Genomic DNA, 24,233 nt, shown 5'->3' on the forward strand with positions numbered 1-24,233 from the left:
CTGTTGATACTTAGCACTACCTATTATGCTTGCTAGCACCACATGAGAGGCTGTTGATACCTAGCACTACCCATTATGCTTGCTAGCACCACTCGGGAGGCTGTTGATACCTAGCACTACCTATTATACTTGCTAGCACTTCCTATTATGCTTGCTAGCACCACTCTGGAGGCTGTTGATATCTATCACTACCTATTATACTTGCGAGCACCACTCGGGAGGCAGTTGATACCTAGCACTACCTATTATACTTGCGAGCAATACTTGGGAGGCAGTTGATACCTAGCACTACCTATTATACTTGCTAGCACCACACGAGAGGCTGTTGATACCTAGCACTACCTATTATGCTTGCTAGCACCACACGAGAGGCTGTTGATACCTAGCACTACCTATTATGCTTGCTAGCACCACATGAGAGGCTGTTGATACCTAGCCCTAGCTATTATGCTTGCTAGCACCACTCGGGAGGCTGTTGATACCTAGCACTACCTATTATACTTGCTAGCACTTCCTATTATGCTTGCTAGCACCACTCGGGAGGCTGTTGATACCTAGCACTACCTATTATACTTGCTAGCACCACTCGGGAGGCTGTTGATACCTAGCACTACCTATTATACTTTCTAGCACCTCATGAGAGGCTGTTGATACCTAGCACTACCTATTATACTTGCGAGCACCACTCGGGAGGCAGTTGATACCTAGCACTACCTATTATACTTGCGAGCAATACTTGGGAGGCAGTTGATACCTAGCACTACCTATTATACTTGCTAGCACCACTCGGGAGGCTGTTGATACCTAGCACTAGCTATTTTGTTTGCTAGTACCACTCGGGAGGCTGTTGATACCTAGCACTACCTATTATACTTGCTAGCACTTCCTATTATGCTTGCTAGCACCACTCGGGAGGCTGTTGATACTTAGCACTATCCATTATGCTTGCTAGCACTACTCGGGAGGCTGTTGATACCTAGCACTACCTATTATACTTGCTAGCACTTACTATTATGCTTGCTAGCACCATTCGGGAGGCTGTTGATATCTATCACTACCTATTATACTTGCTAGCACCACACGAGAGGCTGTTGATACCTAGCACTCCCTACTATGCTTGCTAGCACCACACGAGAGGCTGTTGATACCTAGCACTACCTATTATACTTGCTAGCACCACCCAGGAAGCTGTTGATACCTAGCACTACCTATTATACTTGCTAGCAACACTTGAGAGGCTGTTGATACCTAGCACTACCTATTATGCTTGCCAGCACCACTCGGGAGGCTGTTGATACCTAGCACTACCCATTATGCTTGCTAGCACCACTCGGGAGGCTGTTGATACTTAGCACTACCTATTATGCTTGCTAGCACCACATGAGAGGCTGTTGATACCTAGCACTACCCATTATGCTTGCTAGCACCACTCGGGAGGCTGTTGATACCTAGCACTACCTATTATACTTGCTAGCACTTCCTATTATGCTTGTTAGCACCACTCTGGAGGCTGTTGATATCTATCACTACCTATTATACTTGCGAGCACCACTCGGGAGGCAGTTGATACCTAGCACTACCTATTACACTTGCGAGCAATACTTGGGAGGCAGTTGATACCTAGCACTACCTATTATACTTGCTAGCACCACTCGGGAGGCTGTTGATACCTAGCACTAGCTATTTTGTTTGCTAGCACCACTCGGGAGGCTGTTGATACCTAGCACTACCTATTATACTTGCTAGCACTTCCTATTATGCTTGCTAGCACCACTCGGGAGGCTGTTGATACTTAGCACTATCCATTATGCTTGCTAGCACTACTCGGGAGGCTGTTGATACCTAGCACTACCTATTATACTTGCTAGCACTTACTATTATGCTTGCTAGCACCATTCGGGAGGCTGTTGATATCTATCACTACCTATTATACTTGCTAGCACCACACGAGAGGCTGTTGATACCTAGCACTCCCTACTATGCTTGCTAGCACCACACGAGAGGCTGTTGATACCTAGCACTACCTATTATAATTGCTAGTACCACACGAGAGGCTGTTGATACCTAGCACTACCTATTATACTTGCTAGCACCACCCAGGAAGCTGTTGATACCTAGCACTACCTATTATACTTGCTAGCAACACTTGAGAGGCTGTTGATACCTAGCACTACCTATTATGCTTGCCAGCACCACTCGGGAGGCTGTTGATACCTAGCACTACCCATTATGCTTGCTAGCACCACTCGGGAGGCTGTTGATACTTAGCACTACCTATTATGCTTGCTAGCACCACATGAGAGGCTGTTGATACCTAGCACTACCCATTATGCTTGCTAGCACCACTCGGGAGGCTGTTGATACCTAGCACTACCTATTATACTTGCTAGCACTTCCTATTATGCTTGCTAGCACCACTCTGGAGGCTGTTGATATCTATCACTACCTATTATACTTGCTAGCACCACACGAGAGGCTGTTGATACCTAGCACTCCCTACTATGCTTGCTAGCACCACACGAGAGGCTGTTGATACCTAGCACTCCCTACTATGCTTGCTAGCACCACTCGGGAGGCTGTTGATACCTAGCACTACCTATTATACTTGCTACCACCACACGAGAGGCTGTTGATACCTAGCACTACCTATTATAATTGCTAGTACCACACGAGAGGCTGTTGATACCTAGCACTACCTATTATACTTGCTAGCACCACCCAGGAGGCTGTTGATACCTAGCACTACCTATTATACTTGCTAGCAACACTCAGGAGGCTGTTGATACCTAGCACTACCTATTATACTTGCTAGCACCACCCAGGAGGCTGTTGATACCTAGCACTACCTATTATGCTTGCCAGCACCACTCAGGAGGCTGTTGATACCTAACACTACCTATTATGCTTGCTAGCGCCACTCGGGAGGCTGTTGATACCTAGCACTACCTATTATACTTGCTACCACCACACGAGAGGCTGTTGATACCTAGCACTACCTATTATAATTGCTAGTACCACACGAGAGGCTGTTGATACCTAGCACTACCTATTATACTTGCTAGCACCACCCAGGAGGCTGTTGATACCTAGCACTACCTATTATACTTGCTAGCACCACCCAGGAGGCTATTGATACCTAGCACTACCTATTATGCTTGCCAGCACCACTCAGGAGGCTGTTGATACCTAGCACTACCTATTATACTTGCTAGCGCCACACGAGAGTGAAGCTAGCGTGGTGATCCACATGTTTACCAATAGTATAAATCACCCCGTTACCTGCAAGCTCTTCCTCAACAACAATGCAGTATTTAATATCAGAAGTAAATAAATGTTTTAAAATGCAGGGACCCAAGACTAAAGATTCTATTTTAACAAACCAAACATAAATCTTAGCAAACTCGTGTGGTGCAGTTGAGTTGTGGGTGTCAGAAATAATGTAGCTATTTTTACAGCAGGAATAAATAAGTTGTAGCTGTGACGAGGGCTTGACCATTTACTGGCCAATGAAAATATGTTCCCAACCTTTTCATGTGGTTGCATCAAGTTGTGTATTTACTGTGTTTGATGTTGAATTGTTGTTATAACAACCAGGAGGAAAGCATGGATGGATTCCATGCCAGCGGAGCCCGGAAATATTTGTCAGAACAATCCGAGATATCAAAAATATTTTCAGGCTAGGCTGGTGTGTGTGTGTGCGTAATGTGAAGATAGTTAAGAAGCTCCCGACAAACAATTATTGTGCTGACGTTGCTTCCAGAGGCAGTTTGGAACTCGGTAGTGAGTGCTGCAACTGAGGACAGACGATTTTTACATGCTACAATCTTCAGCACTCAGCGGTCCCGTTCTTTAAGCTTGTGTGGCCTACCACTTCACGGCTGAGCCATTGTTGCTCCTAGACGTTTCCACTTCACGATAACAGCACTTACAGTTGGCCGGGGCAGCTCAAGCAGGGCAGAAATTAGACAAACTTACTTGTTGGAAAGGTGGCATCCTATGATGGTGCCACGTTGAAAGTCACTGAGCTCGGGGGGGCGCTAGAGAGCGTGCTATGGAGTAGACGTGCATTGCTAGAGCTCCGCTCAATTTTGAAACAAATTAATATTTATCTTAACCTCTCACAACCTATAACTTCAAACAAATATGAAAAAAGGAAAAGGCAACAAAAAAGGGGGCGCTAAACAAGATAATTGGAATGAGATAGACAACGAACCAATTTCAACGTCGCCGACCCACGAGGAGCTAGCTGAAGAGGCTAGCTTCCAAGAGTTCCCCACAGAACCTACTCAAAGTGACATACTGGCTGCCATAAACGCACTAAGCAAGAAGGTGGACACAAGGTTGGCTGATATCTCAAAGAGTATTGGGACTTTGGCCGAAACTGTGAAGGCAACTAAGGGAAGGGTGCACGAGGTTGAGCAGACGACAATCGATCACGAGGCCAGGCTACAGGACATAGAGAAACAGTGCGCAACGTTCAAAAATGACAACAAAACCCTGAAGGCCCGACTGGAAATGCTCGAGTCGCATTCAAGACGCCAGAACATCCGAATATGTGGGATCCAGGAGGACACTGAGAAAGGGAAACCCACTGAATTTGTCTCGGAGCTGATACCGGCATTGCTGGGGAGTGAACACTTCAAAACGGCCATCCTGATCGACCGCGCACACAGAGCACAGGCAACGAAGCCGGCCAAGGGCGGGCCACCAAGGCCATTCATTGTAAGGCTGCACTATCCCCACACCAGGGATCTCATCCTCAAGCTGGCTAGTCAAAAGTTCCCCCTTAACTACAACGGAGCCAGGGTGTCTTTCTACCCAGATCTTACCTTGGAGGTGAGGAACCAACGGAAAGAGTATGATGAGGTACGCAACAAATGCAGGGCGGCCAACATCCGATATGGATTCCTCTTCCCAGCCCGGTTTAAGGTGACAGTCGAGGGATCAACACGTACGTTTGACAACGCAAAAGAGGCCGATCTGTTCTTGACAAGCAAGCTCCCCGGCTGAGGATACAGAACGGCTGTGCCAGCAGGCTAAATGGCCAAATACAGGCCAGGAATGTGTGTGAATTGAATTTCCGGCCTATGTCTTTTCGATCAGAAGATCAGAAATTGGGACTTATATGATAGGTGAGATGTTGTGGCTAATATAGCATTGTTTGACATGTCATGTTTTAACGCCACTCACCCCCTAACGTGAGAGTTAAGTTAAGTGTTATTTAATATTAGTTTATATGCGGAGCATCTATAGACGACGAGTTAGTTCAAGCTTTATGTCTAGACACCCTAAGGTTTGTGTGTTAGTCAAGGAGCGCTTCGTTTGGGGAAGTCACTCAGTAAAGGGACGGGTGGAGGGACGGGAGGGGGGATGGGGTCTGTGTTTTATGTTCACGTTTATTAGTACAGGTGGCATGACAAGCTCCCGCACGGCGGGACGTTTTTCTTCAGGGTTTTGTTTGACAGCAGCAATTTGCTTTAAAATAAGAAATGCCACATAGTGACCGAGCACAGAGTAGACCAGGTGGAATAAAGATAGTCAGCTGGAACTGTAATGGATTAGGGCATGTCGTGAAACGAGCTAAGGTTTTTTCTCATCTTAAATCACTGGGTGCTGACATAGTGCTTCTTCAAGAAACTCATATTAAACGCTCCGCGCAGGCCAAGCTACGAGTCGGCTGGATCGGTCAGATATACCAGTCTAACATTGATGCAAAAGCGAGAGGGGTAGCAATCCTGATAAGGAAAAACATTCCTTTTGTTTACTCAACCTCGATTTCAGATCCTAATGGTCGGTATATTATTGTGGCTGGTACACTGAATTCAAAACCAATAACCTTGGTCAATTTATATGGACCCAACTTTGATGATCCATTATTTTTTCAAAGGGTATTTAAGGCCATACCAAATATCTCGGATACAAGTGTTATTGTTGGAGGTGACTTTAACTGTACGTTAGATCCTCTTTTAGATAAACAGCTATCAAGGTCACTTCAACAATCAAATGCCAGTGTCTGTCTAAATACATTGATGACAAACCTTAACATTGTCGATATTTGGAGACTGACGCACCCAACAGACAGGGATTATTCTTTCTTTTCATCAGTTCATAAATCATATTCCAGAATTGACTATTTTTTGTTGGACTCCAAACTAATTTCAGCAGCTGAGTCGGTTACCTATCACCCCATTCTAATTACGGACCACTCTCCTCTGTCCATGGTGCTGAAACTCGACAATATGTCGACAGGTCGGCGATCGTGGCGCTTAGACGCATACCTGTTGAAAGATGAGGCTTTTTGTCAGTATTTGAAGGAGCAGATTGCCTTTTTCCTCAGTACTAACGACACGGGGGATGTTGACGACTCCACCCTTTGGGAATCTCTAAAGGCTGTGATTAGAGGTTACATTATTTCTTATACATCAGAGAGGAAGAAACGTGCCAATACTAGGCTGAGAGAAATTGAAAGAGAGTTAGGGGAACAGGAGAACGTTTTTAGGACAAATTCCTCGTATACAGTCCTTGAGAAGATCACAAAGTTAAAGTATGAATACAATACCATCCTTTCGAAACGGGTGGGCTCTTTACTTGCTAGAACGCAACAAAGTTATTTTGAACTGGGGGACAAACCACATAAATTATTAGCAAGACAGCTAAGGCAGGTACAAGCATCTAGAGCTATTCACAAAATAAAAGACAAGAAGGGTAAAATAGTAACAGATCCGCAGGACATTAATAAATGCTTTGCGCAGTTTTACTCAGAGCTATACCAATCAAAATGCGATGCTACTGATCCACAAACTATGGAACGCTTTCTCGCTGAATGTGAACTTCCTAAACTAGACAGGGGGGCAGCTGCCGCACTCGATGCAGGGATAACCTTAGATGAAATTAACACAGCGATAGCACAATTTCCAAACAGCAAGGCCCCTGGGCCCGATGGATATGTAATAGAATTCTATAAGAAGTACTGCGCTAGTCTATCTCCACTTATGCTGCGAATGTTTCAACAATCCAAAGAAAATACCAAACTCCCGCAAACACTGTATGAGGCTACAATAGCCCTGATCTTGAAAAAAGATAGAGATTCCATGGAGATGTCGTCGTATCGCCCCGTGTCGTTACTCCCCATAGAAAACAAGGTGTTGACAAAGATATTGGCAAACCGATTGAAAAAATATATTTCCGACATCATACACCCTGACCAGACAGGTTTTATCCCGGGCCGACATATATACTACAATTTGAGACGCCTTTTCAACGTAATGTATCATGATCATAAAGTTGAGGCAGTGGTAATAGCTCTTGATGCAGAGAAGGCGTTTGATCAGATTGAGTGGAAGTATATGATGTCGGTTCTGGAGCATTTCGGATTTGGAAAGGAATTTATTAATTGGATAAGAATTATTTATGCACACCCAATGGCGTCCGTTGTGACCAATCAGGAAATGTCGCAGTCATTCCGCCTGTTCAAGGGGTGCCGACAGGGGTGCCCTATTTCGCCTGCTCTCTTCGCTATAGCCATGGAACCCCTTGCTACTCGCATTCGGGCATGTGCCGATATAGCTTCTGTTAAAATAAAAGACACACAGCACAAAATTTCCCTATATGCAGACGATGTTCTTTTGTTTTTGTCTAAGCCTAAAACTTCTATTCCACCATTACTTAACTTGATAAACACATTCGGCTCCTTCTCTGGCTACAAGATAAACTGGCAAAAAAGTGAGTTGATGCCAATATCACGGCCTGTGGATATGCAATTTCTGCAATCTACCCCGTTTAGAACAGTGAGGGACAAGTTCACAAGCCTTGGCATTGTAGTGACAAGAGACCTTGACCAGCTATTGAAAGTGAATTGGGACATGAAAATATATCAGCTTAAACAAAATATAGATTTCTGGAAAACTCTGCCTATTTCCTTGGTTGGTCGTATAAACGCTATTAAAATGGTTGTCCTACCCAGGTTTCTTTACCTCTTCCAATGTCTACCCAATTTCATACCACAAAGCTATTTTAAGAAACTGGATTCAATAGTAACTCCATTTTTATGGGATAACAAGGCAGCCAGAATTTCAAAGAAGCATTTATGCAAGTACAAGATAGAGGGGGGCTTTGGCCTTCCTCACTTCAAACTGTATTATTGGGCTGCTAATCTGAACATTGTGTCTTTCTGGAGGGAAAGTTTACCTGCGATGAGACAGAAGGATATGCCTTCATGGCTTTTGATCGAGCAGGCCTCCTGTCAACGTTCCTCACTCCCTGCACTTGTTAATAGCCCATCATATGTGAAAAAACCCACTTATGACTCCAATCCAGTCATTTGTCATACGCTTAGGATCTGGAAACAGATTAGGGATTTTCTTAACATACCCACTGTTTACATAGACAGCCCGATTAGCCTGAATCATGCTTTCCACCCTGCATTGGATGATGTGGTGTTTTCACAGTGGAGGGAGAAGGGGCTCACAACAATTGGTAATTTATACATAGATGGTCAGTTAGCTTCATTTCAACAATTACAGGCAAAGTTCAACATGCCAACAACACATTTTTTCAGATACCTCCAAATCAGGAATTTCTTAAGGACACATATCCCACAGTATGGCATTAAGCCCAATAGTCCTACATTAGATAGCTTGATACTTGTCAAACCCCATTCAAAAGGGTCGGTCTCTAGACTGTATGATGTGCTACAGGCCCACATAGAGGTATCCACAGACACCATTAAAAGGGCTTGGGAACAAGAACTTGGTTCAGAAATCTCAAATGAGGACTGGATAGAAGCTCTCAGGAATATAAACCACAGTTCAGTGAATGCCAGACACAACCTTGTACAGTTTAAGGTGATACACAGGTTACACTACTCAAAAGTAAAACTGCATAAAATATTCCCGGACACCTCACCACTGTGTGAGAGGTGCAAGCAGGATGAGGGGACGTTGACCCACTTATTCTGGACATGCCCTAAATTACATGCTTACTGGGCTCTCATTTTTGATTACTTATCTAAGGCCTTTGATAGAGTTCTAGCCCCAGACCCATTGATCGCTCTGTTTGGTACAGTTGATGGGAATAACCAGGAAGGGAAAGCTGTCTCTCTGTGTACTCTATTAGCCAAAAGGCTCATATTGCAATTTTGGAAATTGGAGACTGTACCTACCTTTGAAATGTGGTTACGGGATTTAGGGAATGTAATACATATGGAAAAGATTCGATACAACACCTCCAATAGAAGTCCATTGTTTTACAAAATATGGCAGCCGATACTGGATAAATGGTCTAGCCCCGCTTCATAACTGGGCTGACGATCTGCTGCTACTCTGTGCTGTACTCCACTCAATATTTATTTTTGGCTGAACTACACTGCTTGTAATGACTATATGCTGTCTTCTTATACATGTACCACCTAATAGGATTTTGTTTTATTTTGTGTATGTGTGAGTTAACTTTTGTTTTGTCCTCTAAACTGGCCATCCCATTCAACAGTACAATGAATGTCATTGTTTGTATTGCTGTCTTTTTTACTTTATTTTTATTGGAAAATAATAAACATATTATAAAAAAAAAGAAAGTCACTGAGCTCTTCAGTAAGACCATTCTACTGCCAATTTTGTCTGCTGAGATTGCATGGCTGTGTGCTCGATTTTATACACCTGTCAGCAATGGGTGTGGCTGAATTAGCCGAATGTAAACTTAAGTTAACAAAAAATGTATTGGTTCTGCAATGTTGAAAATCCTATAAGGTGTGGAGACTATCAATTTCAACTTATTTTAGAAGAAATAGGTCATTATTTAAGAAAAGTGCAACGGTGCCAATATGTTTATCTGCAACCGTATCCAATCAAATTTATTTAGCAATATCCAAATCATATATCAAATCCAATTCAAGAACTTTCAAGGCTGGAATCTATATCTATATCTATATAACAACTTAATAGACTATCAAATCAAATCTTATTTGTCACCAAATACAACAGGTGTAGACCTTACAGTGAAATGTTTACTTACAAGCCCTAACCAACACTGCAGTTTTAAAAAATGTATTAAAAAAATACGAATAAGAAATAAAAGTAACAAATAAAGAGCCCCCTAACTTTGTAAAACTCTTTCCACACAGGGAGCAGTGGAACATTTTCTTGTGCAAAGCATTGCGACAATAACAACACAGAGTTACACATGGGATAAACAAACGTACAGTCAATGTAGAAAGGCAATAAATAGGCCCTAGTGGTGAAACAATTACAATTTAGCATTAACACTGGGGTGATAGATGTGCAGATGATGATGTGCAAGTAGAGATACTGGAGTGCAAAAGAGCAAATAATAATATGGGGATGAGGTAGTTGGGTGGGCTATGTACAGATGGGCTGTGTACAGGTGCAGTGATCTGTAAGCTGCTCTGACAGTTGATGCTTATAGTTAGTGAGGGAGATATAAGTCTCCTGCTTCAGTGATTTTTGCAATTCGTTCCAGTCATTGGCAGCAGAGAACTGGAAGGAAAGGCGGCCAAAGCAGGTGTTGGCTTTGGGGATGACCAGAGAAATATACCTACTGGAGCGCGTGCTACGGGTGGGTGTTGCAATGGTGACCAGTGAGCTGAGATAAGGCGGGGCTTTACCTAGCAAAGACTTATAGATGACCTGGAGCCAGTGGGTTTGTCGACAGATATGTAGCGAGGGCCAGCCAACGAGAGCATACAGGTCGCAGCGGTGGGTAGTATATGGGGCTTTAATGACAGAAACAGATGGCACTGTGATAGACTGCATCCAGTTTGCTGAGTAGAGTGTTGGAGGCTATTTTGTAAATGACATCGCCGAAGTCAAGGACCGGTAGGATAGTCAGTTTTACAAGGGTATGTTTGGCAGCATGAGTGAAGGATGCTTTGTTGCGAAATAGGAAGCCGATTCCAGATTTAATTTTGAATTGGAGATGCTTAATGTGAGTCTGGAAGGAGAGTTTGCAGTCTAACCAGACACCTAGGTATTTATAGTTGTCCACAAATTCTAAGTCAGAACCGTCCAGAGTAGTGATGCTAGTCGGGCGGAAGGGTGCGGGCAGCGAAGGGTTGAAGAGCATGCATTTAGTTTTACTAGCATTTAAGAGCAGTTGGAGGCCACAGAAGGAGTGTTGTATGGCATTGAAGCTCGTTTGGAGGTTTGTTAACAGTTTCCAAAGAAGGGCCAGATGTATACAGAATGGTGTCGTCTGCGTAGAGGTGGATCAGAGAATCACCAGCAGCAAGAGCGACATCATTGATGTATACAGAGAAAAGCGTCGGCTCGAGAATTGAACCCTGAGGCACCCCCATAGAGACTGCCAGAGTTTCGGATAACAGGTCCTCTGATTTGACACACTGAACTCTGTCTGAGAAGTAGTTGGTGAACCAGGCAAGGCAGTCATTAGAGAAACCAAGGCTGTTGAGTCTGCCGATAAGAATGCAGTGATTGACGGAGTCGAAAGCCTTGGCCAGGTCGATGACGGTTATGATATAATTTAGGACCTTGAGCGTGGCTGAGGTGCACCCATGACCAGCTCGGAAACCAGATTGCATAGTGGAGAAGGTACGGTGGGATTCTAAATGGTCGGTGATCGGTTTGTTCACTTGGCTTACGAAGACTTTAGAAAGGCAGGGCAGGATGGATATAGGTCTGTAACAGTTTGGGTCTAGAGTGTCTCCCCCTTTGAAGAGGGGGATGACCGCAACAGCTTTCCAATCTTTGGGGTTCTCAGTCGATACGAAAGAGAGGTTGAACAGGCTAGTAATAGGGGTTGCAACAATTGCGGCGGATCATTTTAGAAAGAGAGGGTCCTGATTGTCTAGCCCAGCTGATTTGTAGGGGTCCAGATTTTGCAGCTCTTTCAGAACATCAGCTATCTGGAATTGGGTGAAGGGGAAGCAGTGGGAGGGGGACCTGGGCAAGTTCCTGCGGGGGGTGTAGAGCTGTTGACCGGGGTAGGGGTAGCCAGGTGGAAAGCAAGCCCAGCCTTAGAAAAATGCTTATTGAAATTTTCGATAATTGTAGATTTAACGGTGGTGACAGTGTTTCCTAGCCTCAGTGCAGTGGGCAGCTGGGAGGAGGTGCTCTTATTCTCCATGGACTTTACAGTGTGCCAGAACTTTTTGGAGTTTGTCCTACAGGATCTACATTTCTGTTTGAAAAAGCTAGCCTTTGCTTTCCTAACTGCCTGTGTATATTGGTTCCTAACTTCCCTGAAAAGTTGCATATCGCGGGGGCTATTCGATGCTAATGCAGTGCGCCAAAGGATGTTTTTGTGCTGGTCAAGGGCAGTCAGGTCTGGAGTGAACCAAGGGCCATATCTGTTCTTGGTTCTACATTTTTTGAATGGGGCATGCTTATTTAAGATGGTGAGGAAAACATTTTTAAAGAATAACCAGGCATCCTCTACTGACGGAATGAGGTCAATATCTTTCCAGGATACCCAGGCCAGGTCGATTAGAAAGGCCTGCTCGCTGAAGTGTTTTAGAGAGCGTTTGACTGTGATGAGGGGTGGTCATTTGACTGCGGACTCATTACTGACGCAGGCAATGAGGCAGTGATCGCTGAGATCCTGGTTGAAGACAGCAGAGGTGTATTTAGAGGACAGGTTGGTCAGGATGATATCTATGAGGGTGCCCGAGTTTACGGATTTGGGGTTGTACCTGGTAGGTTCCATGATAATTTGGGTGAGATTGAGGGCATCTAGCTTAGATTGTAGGACGGCCGGGGTGTTAAGCATATCCCAGTTTAGGTCACCTAACATTACAAACTCTGAAGATAAATGGGGGACAATTAATTCACATATGGCGTCCAGGGCGCAGCTGGGGGCTGAGGGGGGGGTCTGTAACAAGCGGCAACAAACCTTTCTGGAAAGGTGGATTTTTAAAAGTAGAAGCTCGAACTGTTTGGGCACAGACCTGGATAGCAAGACAGAACTCTGCAGGCTGTCTCTGCAGTAGATTGCAACTCCACCCCCTTTGGCAGTTCTGTCTTGGCGGAAAATAGTTATAGTATAATAGTTATAGTTAGGGATGGAAACACATACATAAAAGCACTTTTCAGCTATGATTTTAGCACTCAGAATCCAGAATGGATATGACAATGGGGACAGCACAGGATGTAATACACCCTTACAACAATCTACTTTTTGTTCTTCTTGACTTGTTAACTGGTAAACTGCTATTGTGTGTCAAGAAAATTGCCCCAATTAGGGGTTAGTGTACTCCAGTAAAAAAGGGCTGGTTTAGATTAAAAACTATTGCCCTGTGTCCCCGTTCATAGGGGCATGAGAGACTAGTCAGTGGTAGAATTGAGTTGGTACTTTATTGGCCCAAACACCCATAGACCCACAAGGTTGAGGTTACTCATGGACAGTAATTAGTAATATCTTTGTTGTTGTTGCATTGATGCATTGTGTCTTCTAACTGTCGAAGAATAGGATCCAAAGTATCTGAAATATCTGTTCCCATAAATACAAAGGAGGATGTCTCTCCTCATACCTCTGGCACTTTAGTCAGACTGCCAGACTGTGCACCACAGAGCCAAGCAGGAGAGAATACATAAAGGTCAACGTTGCCAAATGAAAGTCAAGGGGTGTGTCTGTGCCTTTTGGATTACTCTCTCTTTACAGAGAACCCCTGTGGTTCAAGTCTGCTCTGCGCATGTCTGAAAGTGACAGAGCCAGCAGCCAAGAGAGTTTTTCACAGTATGTCATAAAAAAGTATTACAGTTATGAATGTATGCAAAATGCTAATATGTATTAGATCCAGTACAATGGAATAACTAAGATCTGAATTTGAATGCAGCGTGTTCCGATTCCTCCTTCTCTTTCTGTCCAGCAGGGTCAACCAAAAACACTGGGCCTGATGGTTCATGCAGATACTGGGGAAGCAATATAGAAATGTATTGATCCCTTAAATGATTTTACTATTAAATGACCCATATCACAACCCTCATACCTCTTCACAAAAATGATTTTACTCACAAAAGACGTAGGAATTTATTTTCTCAGTTAGAAATAGTAGGAATTTATTTTCCCAGTTAGAAATAGTAGGAATTTATTTTCCCAGTTAGAAATAGTAGGAATTTATTTTCCCAGTTAGAAATAGTAGGCCATGCATCAAATAACTATTTTCATCAGAAAAACAAACCCTCAAATGCAATATTGCATTTTGTAAGTTGTCTGCAGGTGGCTTGTTGTGAATGCACTCAAATATCAAGTCATTATCAGGTTAGGTAAACTGCGTTCTAATACTCAACGTAGAAGGATTTGTCTTAACCTTTCTAGCGCAGGCGTTCCGCTAGCGGAACCCCTCGACAACATTCCACTGAAAAGGCAGCGCGAAATTCCAAAATATATATTTTTTAAATATGTAACTTTCACACATTAACAAGTCCAATAAAGCAAATGAAAGATAAACTTCTTGTTAATCTACCCACTGTGTCCGATTTCAAAAAGGCTTTACAGCGAAAGCACAACATATGATTATGTTAGTTCAGAGCCAAGTCAAAAAAACACACAGCCATTTTTCCAGCCAAAGATAGGAGTCACAAAAAGCAGAAATATAGATTAAATTAATCACTAACCTTTGGTGATCTTCATCAAATGACACTCATAGGACATCATGTTACACAATACATGTATGTTTTGTTCGATAATGTGCATATTTATATCCCAAAATCTCAGTTTACATTGGCGCGATACGTGCAGTAATGTTTTGATTCCAAAACATCCAGTGATTTTGCCAATCAAATCAAATTGTATTTGTCACATACACATGGTTAGCAGATGTTAATGCGAGTGTAGCGAAATGCTTGTGCTTCTAGTTCCGACAATGCAGTAATAACCAACGAGTAATCTAACCTAACAATTCCACAACTACTACCTTATACACACAAGTGTAAAGGGATAAAGAATATGTACATAAAGATATATGAATGAGTGATGGTACAGAACGGCATAGGCAAGATGCAGTAGATGGTATAGAGTACAGTATATACATATGAGATGAGTAATGTAGGGTATATAAACATAAAGTGGCATAGTTTAAAGTGGCTAGTGATACATGTATTACATAAAGATGGCAAGATGCAGTAGATGATATAGAGTACAGTATATACATATACATATGAGATGAGTAATGTAGGGTATGTAAACATTATATTAAGTGGCATTGTTTAAAGTGGCTAGTGATACATTTTTACATACATTTCCATAAATTCCCATTATTAAAGTGGCTGGAGTTGAGTCAGTATGTTGGCAGCAGCCACTAAATGTTAGTGGTGGCTGTTTAACAGTCTGATGGCCTTGAGATAGAAGCTGTTTTTCAGTCTCTCGGTCCCTGCTTTGATGCACCTGTACTGACCTTGCCATCTGGATGATAGCGGGGTGAACAGGCAGTGGCTCGGGTGGTTGTTGTCCTTGATGATCTTTATGGCCTTCCTGTGACATCGGGTGGTGTAGGTGTCCTGGAGGGCAGGTAGTTTGTCCCCGGTGATGCGTTGTGCAGACCTCACTACCCTCTGGAGAGCCTTACGGTTGTGGGCGGAGCAGTTGCCGTACCAGGCGGTGATACAGCCCGACAGGATGCTCTCGATTGTGCATCTGTAGAAGTTTGTGAGTGCTTTTGGTGACAAGCCGAATTTCTTAGATAGCCACAGAAATCCTAAAAATACTCATAATAAACATTGATAAAAGGTACACGTGTTATTCACAGAATTAAAGATACTCTTTAATGCAACCGCTGTGTCAGATTTCAAAAAAACTTTCCGGAAAAAGCATAATCTGAGTACGGCGCTCAGAGCCCAATCCAGCCAAAGAAATATCCGCCATGTTGGAGTCAACAGAAGTTAGAAATAACATTATAAATATTCACTTACCTTTGATGATCATCAGAATGCACTCCCAGGAATCCCAGTTCGACAATAAATGACTGATTTGTTCCATAAAGTTCCATAAAGTCCATCATTTATGTCCAAATAGCCACTAGTTGTTAGCGTGTTCAGCCCAGTAATCCATCTTCATGAGCACTACGTCCAGACAAAAACTCGAAAAGTTCTGTGACAGGTCGCAGAAACATGTCAAACGGGGTATGGAATCAATCTTTAGGATGTTTTTAACATAAATCATCAATAATGTTCCAACCGGAGAATTCCATTGTCTGTAGCAAAGCACTGGAACAAAAGCTAACTCTGTCGGGAGTGCGCGTCACAAGCCTGAGACACTCTGCCAGATCCATGACTCATTCAGCTCCCATTCCCCCCTCCTTTATAGCAGAAGCCTGAAACAAGTTTCTAAAGACGGTTGACATCTAGTGGAAGCCTTAGGAAGTGCAACTTGACCCCATAGACACTGTGTATTTGGTAGGCCAAGCTTTGAAAAACTACAAACCTCAGATTTCCCACTTCTTGGTTGGATTTTTCTCCATATGAGTTCTGTTATACTCACAGACATCATTCAAACAGTTTTAGAAACTTCAGAGTGTTTTCTATCCAATACTACTAATAATATGCATGTATTAGCATCTGGGACAGAGTAGCAGGCGGTTTACTCTGGGCACGCATTTCATGCAAAAGTGAAAATGCTGCCCCCTATCCGTGTACAGTATATGAAAGTGATGCTATGAAATGGATTTTATCACGTTATCAAGCTCACTGTGACTGACAAATCACTGCCTATTACTGTGATTAAAAAGAGCATATGAAACATTGTTTTTCATAAGGACTACCTGTGCACCTTCCTTTAAGCACCTCTGTTTGAACACCTCTCCTGTCCTTGATCCATACCACATACAGCCATTTGCGGATCTTTTCAGCGTCCATGTGAAAGATAGTTATTGTGAGTATGGAACATTTGTTTGCTTAAAAAATAATAATTTAACACCCATGTAAAATGAAGGCCTGCAAAGCTTACAGATTTAAGTATAATAGCATGAGATTAATCAGAGTGTGTGATATGAAGGTATAGTCAGTGGACATTCTGAACCTTGTTTGAAGTCTGTAGGTCACATGACCAAGGAGCTATAGAAATTCTACATTTTGAAAAATTAATGTAAAACCATGTGAGATAAAAATAGACAAACTAAAGGGTGTGCAATGTGTGTCTATGCTACAACCAGTTTTGAAAGTGTTTGGAGTAATGGTTAAAGAGCTATTGAAATTTGAACAATTTGATTTGACGGTCGCTAACTGCTGTTGGTGGAGGTAAGGAAAACTACAGGCGAATATCCGGCCTGAAACTGTCTTTACCTCGGTTCTACTGAGGTGGCCGATTAGCTATTACTGTTGAAGAAGCGTCCCGTCCACTAGATCATACGTCACACTCTGGCAGCATCGCCTGAAAAACGCACATCGCCATCTGCTGACTGGAGTGGGTAACGCAGTTCAGGAAAAAAAGTTTCACTTTCAACCATTGTTTTTATTTAATTAATATCATATAACATTATATGAAACGTACATAGAGGGAAACATACATTGATTAATGCAAATTCAAAGTGATAATTGGAAACATTAAAAGTTTACACACCAATTACAAGCACACACACACACCAGTCCACTATATGTGCTGAGTAGAAGGATTTGACTAAAGCAACATAATTTAATCCATTTTAGAATAAGGCTGTATGTATCAAAATGTGGAAAAATTCAAGGGGTCTGAATACTTTCCAAAGGCACTGTATCAACTGTTTATTAACTATTTATTTTGAACTGTATTTATGAAATGTATTTATTTATTTATTAACTGTATCCTCTGACCAGGGCATACCATCAACATGTAGCGTCCTCCGACCAGGGCATACCACCAACATGTAGCGTCCTCCGACCAGGGCATACCACCAACACGTAGCGTCCTCCGACCAGGACATACCACCAACATGTAGCGTCCCCCGACCAGGACCAGTTGGCAGGCATACTATAACGTCTGGTAAAATATCTTAGTCTGGGGAGGATGGATGGGATGTAATGGATGGGATGTAATGGATGGGATGTAATGTAATGGGTCGGTCATGTAGCTTCAATCATTTGATCATAAACTAGGTTAAATGAACTGAAGGGGGGCATGATAAATATAAAGAAACAGACAGGAAACTAGCCACAATCAACCAGAATATCAGAATTCACCAACTCATCAAGAGAGTCATATTTGTCATCAGAGGTTCTGAGAAACACGTCCATTCCTCTGTGACCAGGTATCTCACCAAATCCCTGAAGTGACCGAAAGACACTAGGGAGTGTAATTTGAGAGGATTCTGACATTCATTCCATGTGGTGAGGAAAAACTAAAGATTAAAATAAAGTTGACTTCAATCACGAAAGATAATGAGTGTGAATAACAACCCCTCCAACACAAACACACTTTTTCCCCGAAATGTCCAACATAGAACGCTCTGCGCAAGTTCTATATAAAAATGATGCAGTGTTCTACTACCCAGGTCTGGTGTTGGAGGTCATTCCACACTCTGTGTTCTACTACCCAGGTCTGGTATCTGAGGTCATTCCACAATCTGGATCTCCTGCATGTATGTTATTATGTTTATTCAGATCCCTTAAATCAGAGTATCTCTTCCCACACTGATCACAGCTATAAGGCTTCTCTCCTGTGTGGGTTCTCTGGTGTGATTTCAGGTGACCTGACTGAGTAAAGCTTTTCCCACACTGATCACAGCTATAAGGCTTCTGTCCTGTGTGTGTTCTCTGGTGTGATATCAGGTTGTTTGACTGAGTAAAACTCTTCCCACATTGATCACAGCTATAAGGCTGCTCTCCTGTGTGTGTTCTCTGGTGTAGGAGTAGTTCCCTTGAGGTGATAAAGCTCATTCCGCAGTCAGAGCAGTGGTAAGGCTTCTCTCCCGTGTGTATTCTCTTGTGTGCAGTCAGGTTAGCTGAGGTAGCAAAACTTTTCCCACATTGATCACAGCCATATGGTTTCTCTCCTGTGTGAATTCTTAGGTGTGATTTCAATGAGTATGATCGAGAGAAACTCATTCCACACTGAGAGCAGCTATAAGGTTTCTCTCCTGTATGGATTCTCTGGTGTATTGTAAGTTCTGATGAAGAAGAGCATCTCTTCCCACATTGATCACAGTTATAAGATTTCTCTCCTGTGTGAATTCTCTGGTGTACTTTTAGTGAATCAGATCTTGAGTAACTCTTCCCACACTCGGAGCAGCAGTGAGGTTTCTTCCCTGTGGGTCTCCGCTGGTGTTTCTTGAGGTGTTCTGATCTGGAGAGACTCTTCTCTGCCTCGTCAGCATCATGATGTTGTTGAGGCTCCCCAGAAGATCCACGATAGTTAAGTCTCTCTCCTGTGTGAACGTCAAAGTCAGATAGTCAATATAGTGAATGTTTAAATGTTTTTACACACTTTGACAATTGTCTTCTAAGTCTGTTTTTGGTTAGTTTTTGGTCCACCAGCCACTACGGTAGGTAGATGAAACCCCCCCACAAAAGACGAATGAGCAGGCTTTGTAATGTTTCTAAACCCAGAAATGTATTAGTAGTAAGAAGTAATGTGGGATATTTGCTCCATGTAATGTTTTTTTGACCCGTCTCTTTTCACCAATGTGTTAAAATAATTAATTTAGATACAATAGTAATGATGAACAGTGGTACAACTGAACATCAAGAATCACCAAAGTGCCTCCATAACTCATCACTACACACCACACTGTCCTGACAGATAAACTGCTGATCACTACACACCACACTGTCCTGACAGATAAACTGCTGATTGCTACAGATGATTTATTATTATAGTTTATGGCTCTACGCTGACATCTATTACAAGGAGTACATGTGCTCCTAAGTTTATATTTAGGAGCACAGGAATATAGTCATTACAAGGAGTACATGTGCTCCTAAGTTAAGAGCACACGAATACATTTAGGAGCACAAGTATTGGAGTATTTTAGAAGGTTTTGTCAGTGTTCCATGTTCAATGAAAGTATTGGGAGTCATTAGGGCTGTTACCGTGGTAACAGAGCGCTGGGTGTCTGTGATGCGTTATTTTGATTTCCCACTTGTCTTCTGGGCAAAACAAGCCCACTGAAGCTGAAGTGCTGCGATTGGTTACTCACCGCTAGTCTGAATAATCTTCCTGATTGGCTAGCTGAAGAGAGCACCAGGCACCATAATATAGCTTGCTAGGTGCGTTAATGCCATAGAGAATGATAGAGGCCTCTAGTGGCCAAAAGAGCATATTAGCATGGGCAGCGCCATTGGGTGGGACTTCCAACTTCAATGGCTGATCCCTCCTGGTCGACCCTGTTGGAGTCATGTCCAACCATCAGGAGGGATCAGACAATCATGATGAAGAAAATTGACTAGATTAAAATGGATATTGCCCATGCAGTCACATACTCTATAATGGCATAGATAGAAAGATGAGTCCTCTATCTCTATGGAGCTGCCCATGCTGTCACAGACTCTATAATAGCATAGATAGAAAGATGAGTCCTCTATCTCTATGGAGCTGCCCATGCTGTCACAGACTCTATAATAGCATAGATATAAAGATGAGTCCTCTATCCATCTCTATGGAGCTGCCCATGCAGTCACAGACTCTATAATGACACAAATATAAAGATGAGTCCTCTATCCATCTCTATGGTTGCAGCCTTCCTACTAGAGACCACTAATAAACTCAGAGGGGTCAGGCAGACTGATTTTCTCCCTGCCAACACGTATGGAAACCAAACGTCCCAACTTTCTAAAATACAGTTCCTTCCAACACTTATGGAAACCAAACGTCCCATCTTTCTAAGGAAAAATGTCTACTTTGAAGTTGCACACTACAATAGCAGAATATAGTAGCATATGCAGTAGGCCCTGTTTCATTCTGTCCACCAATACCACAGCCATAGTAACACATGCAGTAGGCCCTGTTTCATTCCGTCCACCAATACCACAGCCATAGTAACACATGCAGTAGGCCCTGTTTCATTCTGTCCACCAATACCACAGTCATAGTAACACATGCAGTAGGCCCTATTTCATTCTGTTTACCAAAACCACAGCCATAGTAACACATGGGGCCCTGTTTCATTCTGTCCACCAATACCACAGCCATAGTAACACATTGGGCCCTGTTTCATTCTGTCCACCAATACCACAGCCATAGTAACACATGCAGTAGGCCCTGTTTCATTCCGTCCACCAATACCACAGCCATAGTAACACATGCAGTAGGCCCTGTTTCATTCTGTCCACCAAAACCACAGCCATGGTAACACATGCAGTAGGCCCTGTTTCATTCTGTCCACCAATATCAAAGCCATAGTAACACATGCAGTAGGCCCTGTTTCATTCTCTCCACCAATACCACAGCCATAGTAACACATGCAGTAGGCCCTGTTTCATTCTGTCCACCAATACCACAGCCATAGTAACACATGCAGTAGGCCCTGTTTCATTCTGTCCACCAATACCACAGCCATAGTAACACATGCAGTAGGCCCTGTTTCATTCTGTCCACCAATACCACAGCCATAGTAACACATGCAGTAGGCCCTGTTTCATTCTGTCCACCAATACCACAGCCATAGTAACACATGCAGTAGGCCCTATTTAATTATGTCCACCAATACCACAGCCATAGTAACACATGCAGTAGGCCCTGTTTCATTCTGTCCACCAATACCACAGCCATAGTAACACATGCAGTAGGCTCTGTTTCATTCTGTCCACCAAAACCACAGCCATAGTAACACATGCAGTAGGCCCTGTTTCATTCTGTCCACCAATACCACAGCCATAGTAACACATGCAGTAGGCCCTATTTCATTCTGTCCACCAATACCACAGCCATAGTAACAGATGGGGCCCTGTTTCATTCTGTCCACCAATACCACAGCCATAGTAACACATGCAGTAGGCCCTGTTTCATTCTGTCCACCAATACCACAGCCATAGTAACACATGGGGCACTGTTTCATTCTGTCCACCAATACCACAGCCATAGTAACACATGCAGTAGGCCCTGTTTCATTCTGTCCACCAATACCACAGCCATAGTAACACATTGGGCCCTGTTTCATTCTGTCCACCAATACCACAGCCATAGTAACACATGCAGTAGGCCCTGTTTCATTCCGTCCACCAATACCACAGCCATAGTAACACATGCAGTAGGCCCTGTTTCATTCTGTCCACCAATACCACAGCCATAGTAACACATTGGGCCCTGTTTCATTCTGTCCACCAATACCACAGCCATAGTAACACATGCAGTAGGCCCTGTTTCATTCCGTCCACCAATACCACAGCCATAGTAACACATGCAGTATGCCCTGTTTCATTCTGTTTACCAAAACCACAGCCATAGTAACACATGGGGCCCTGTTTCATTCTGTCCACCAATACCACAGCCATAGTAACACATGCAGTAGGCCCTGTTTCATTCTGTCCACCAATACCACAGCCATAATAACACATGCAGTAGGCCCTGTTTCATACTGTCCACCAATACCACAGCCATAGTAACACATGCATTAGGCCCTGTTTCATTCTGTCCACCAAAACCACAGCCATAGTAACACATGGGGCCCTGTTTCATTCTGTCCACCAATACCACAGCCATAGTAACACATGCAGTAGGCCCTATTTCATTCTGTCCACCAATACCACAGCCATAGTAACAGATGGGGCCCTGTTTCATTCTGTCCACCAATACCACAGCCATAGTAACACATGCAGTAGGCCCTGTTTCATTCTGTCCACCAATACCACAGCCATAGTAACACATGGGGCCCTGTTTCATTTTGTCCACCAATACCACAGCCATAGTAACACATGCAGTAGGCCCTGTTTCATTCTGTCCACCAATACCACAGCCATAGTAACACATTGGGCCCTGTTTCATTCTGTCCACCAATACCACAGCCATAGTAACACATGCAGTAGGCCCTGTTTCATTCCGTCCACCAATACCACAGCACTAGTAACACATGCAGTATGCCCTGTTTCATTCTGTTTACCAAAACCACAGCCATAGTAACAGATGGGGCCCTGTTTCATTCTGTCCACCAATACCACAGCCATAGTAACACATGCAGTCGGCCCTGTTTCCATCTGTCCACCAATACCACAGTCATAGTAACACATGCAGTAGGCCCTGTTTCATTCTGTCCACCAATACCACAGCCATAATAACACATGCAGTAGGCCCTGTTTCATACTGTCCACCAATACCACAGCCATAGTAACACATACAGTAGGTCCTGTTTCATTCTGTCCACCAATACCACAGCCATAGTAACACATGCAGTAGGCCCTGTTTCATTCTGTCCACCAATACCACAGCCATAGTAACACATGCAGTAGGCCCTGTTTCATTCTGTCCACCAATACCACAGCCATAGTAACACATGCAGTAGGCCCTATTTAATTATGTCCACCAATACCACAGCCATAGTAACACATGCAGTAGGCCCTGTTTCATTCTGTCCACCAATACCACAGCCATAGTAACACATGCAGTAGGCCCTGTTTCATTCTGTCCACCAATACCACAGCCATAGTAACACATGGGGCCCTGTTTCATTCTGTCCACCAATACCACAGCCATAGTAACACATGCAGTAGGCCCTGTTTCATTCTGTCCACCAATACCACAGCCATAGTAACAGATGGGGCCCTGTTTCATTCTGTCCACCAATACCACAGCCATGATAACACATGCAGTAGGCCCTATTTCATTCTGTCCACCAATACCACAGCCATAGTAACACATGCAGTAGGCCCTGTTTCATTCCGTCCACCAATACCACAGCCATAGTAACACATGCAGTAGGCCCTGTTTCATTCTGTCCACCAAAACCACAGCCATGGTAACACATGCAGTAGGCCCTGTTTCATTCTGTCCACCAATACCACAGCCATAGTAACACATGCAGTAGGCCCTGTTTCATTCTCTCCACCAATACCACAGCCATAGTAACACATGCAGTAGGCCCTGTTTCATTCTGTCCACCAATACCACAGCCATAGTAACACAAGCAGTAGGCCCTGTTTCATTCTGTCCACCAATACCACAGCCATAGTAACACATGCAGTAGGCCCTGTTTCATTCTGTCCACCAATACCACAGCCATAGTAACACATGCAGTAGGCCCTGTTTCATTCTGTCCACCAATACCACAGCCATAGTAACACATGCAGTAGGCCCTATTTAATTATGTCCACCAATACCACAGCCATAGTAACACATGCAGTAGGCCCTGTTTCATTCTGTCCACC

General features: G+C 43.3%; 1 protein-coding gene across 1 annotated transcript in view; it reads right to left on the reverse strand.

The window, feature by feature from the left end:
* Window positions 1–17,394: 17,394 nt before the first annotated feature.
* Window positions 17,395–24,233, reverse strand: part of LOC139583122 (zinc finger protein 180-like) — a 99,923-nt gene continuing 93,084 nt past the window's right edge. The window contains exon 2 of the mRNA XM_071413893.1: window positions 17,395–19,303. Within this exon, the coding sequence (XP_071269994.1) occupies window positions 18,468–19,303 (836 nt within the window). The 3' untranslated portion in view covers window positions 17,395–18,467. The remainder of the gene's footprint in view (window positions 19,304–24,233) is intronic.

Source organism: Salvelinus alpinus, chromosome 8 (genome assembly GCF_045679555.1).
Source record: "Salvelinus alpinus chromosome 8, SLU_Salpinus.1, whole genome shotgun sequence".
In the NCBI taxonomy this organism is placed as follows: domain Eukaryota; kingdom Metazoa; phylum Chordata; class Actinopteri; order Salmoniformes; family Salmonidae; genus Salvelinus; species Salvelinus alpinus.